Source organism: Chaetura pelagica, unplaced genomic scaffold, assembly GCF_000747805.2.
Source record: "Chaetura pelagica isolate M959 unplaced genomic scaffold, ChaPel_1.0 scaffold1317, whole genome shotgun sequence".
In the NCBI taxonomy this organism is placed as follows: domain Eukaryota; kingdom Metazoa; phylum Chordata; class Aves; order Apodiformes; family Apodidae; genus Chaetura; species Chaetura pelagica.
In genome coordinates this window covers 130,529-132,563 of record NW_009954037.1, presented here as the reverse complement: position 1 = coordinate 132,563, position 2,035 = coordinate 130,529, and the positions used below count along the sequence as shown (strand labels likewise).

General features: G+C 57.8%; 1 protein-coding gene across 1 annotated transcript in view; it reads left to right on the top strand.

Annotated features, from left to right (window-relative positions):
- RSPO4 (R-spondin 4) overlaps positions 1-2,035 on the top strand; it is a 7,173-nt gene extending 5,138 nt beyond the window's left edge. The window contains exon 5 of the mRNA XM_010002301.1: positions 1,962-2,035. Coding sequence (XP_010000603.1) covers positions 1,962-2,035 — 74 coding nt within the window. The remainder of the gene's footprint in view (positions 1-1,961) is intronic.

Here is a 2,035-nt window from a genome sequence, read left to right as displayed (position 1 = left end):
GGGCTGCCGTCCTGCTGTGCTGGCGAAGGGGAAGTCATGGCTGGGTGTCCTGTATCCCAGCTGTGCATAACAAGGGTTGAGACCCACAGGGGTTGAAACCCACAGGGTTTGAGCCCCCAAACTCCCATCAGCACTGCTGGAGCTGGAGGGCATCACACAGGGGATTTCTGATGGCCAAACCTTTGGCAGACCCCCCTAGGGAAGGGTCCTCCTTCATGACTCGCCCAGCAAGACGTTAGCTACTGCTCCTGCACCTCTTCCCACCACAGCAGTGCCACGGCCCCAGGCTGGGGGTCCCTGGATCAGGGCTTTCCACCACCTCTTGCAGCCCCCAGACCCAGCATGGAGTCTGGCTGGGCTTGGGCACGTGGCCGCCAATGGGAACCAGGAGGAGGCTGATGTCATTTTTGGATGCAACTGGCTGGACTGAAGCCATTCTAGTAAATCTCCCTTTAATAACTGGCAGCAAGGGGGATTGTAGGAGACACTGATCCGTAGATCCTGGATGGAGATCCGAGCTGCTGTGTGGAGGGTTGTGGCTCAGAGCTGTGGGGTCACTCTGTTCCGTGGGGTGCACCAGCTGGCTCCTGAGGGAAGTTCAGCGAGGGGAGGAAGAGAAAAAGGCTGGAGAAATGGGGGCAATAAAAAGATGTGCGTGCTGAGGCTGGGGCCATGGAGCCAGGAGAGCAGCTTCATCTCAGCACCATCCATTATAAATCATATTTCCCTGCTGACAGCACCGAGGAGCTGATTTTCTTCCCCACCCGGGTCCTGACTTGCAGCTCCAGGAAACCAGGTGGCATTGATTTGGGGGCTGTTCCCTTCCCTGCCAGCTCTGGGCCTGGGGAGCTGGTGACAGTTTGATGTGGCAAATTTGGCATGGGAGGAGAGGCTGCTCTGGAGCACAGTGTCCCTCGGCACGGTGCTGCAAGGGATGGCAAGCTGGGAGCCCTGAGGCCATCATGATGGGCTCAGGGAATTGCGGGGCTGCTCTCTCAAAGCTGCTACCTGGGACCAGCTACAGATACAGGGAAATCCCTTCAGTGTCCACAGGCAGCCCCCATTGCCTGCTGCCCTGGGCAGGAAAGGGCAGCCTCAGGAGTCTGGCAGCTCCCAGGCAGGCTGCTCGGCATCCCGGTGTGTGCCTGCTCCTGCTCCCAGGCTCCTGCCTGCCCGGCCAAGCACTGGGATATGGGATCCAGATGCTGGAACAGGATGATGAGTTCACTTGATGCTGCAAGTCGAGACATCCCCCCAAACCCCGGGCGAGCCAGGGAAGGCAGCAGGACCCGACCGTGTGATGAGAGATTTGTGCCACCACTTCTGAGCCATCCCCAGGCAGTTGGAAGGGAGAAGCACCCGCGCTTGGCCAAGGCACAAACCCCTCACGCTGCTGTAAATCTGCCTTGTGGTGTCTGCCATGCTCTCCAGACACTTGGTGTTCGTGCTGTGCCCTCTCCTTTGTGGGTGGCAACTGTCTGGGAGAATAGAGACAAAAAAATACAGAGCTGGGCAGGAAAAGAGTTGGAGCCCTAGGAAAGGATCAGTGACAATGGTGCTGGTGCATCCAGCACCAGCTGGTCCCAGTCCCGGTGCCCCCAGCAGCACCAGACCCCCTGTGTCACCCAGCCTGGGGGCAGGAGAGTGTGTGGTGGGTGCAGAAGGGGAAGGAAAGGGGAAGTTGCTTGGTTTGAGGGCAGCCCTCCTGCTCCCCACCAGGAAGGGGTCTTCCCATTGGAGCCCAGAGCACACCGGGGCTCATCCTGCATCCCTGTTCTCTTTGGTGCCTCAGCACCAACACTTCGGTACTTGGGGCAGCTCCTTGGTCTTCTGCAAACACCCGAGAAAGGATCTTTGGGATGTGCATCCCATGGATGGTGCTCGGGGCTGCACCATGGATCCAACAAAACATCCTTCACTCCTTTTTTTGTTGGTTTTTTTTTTTTCTTTTTCTGTTCCAGAGAAACCCGAACCCAAAAATAAAGGCAAAAAGAGGCAGAAGAAGCCCAAGACAGACCCGCACGTGGGTACCTAG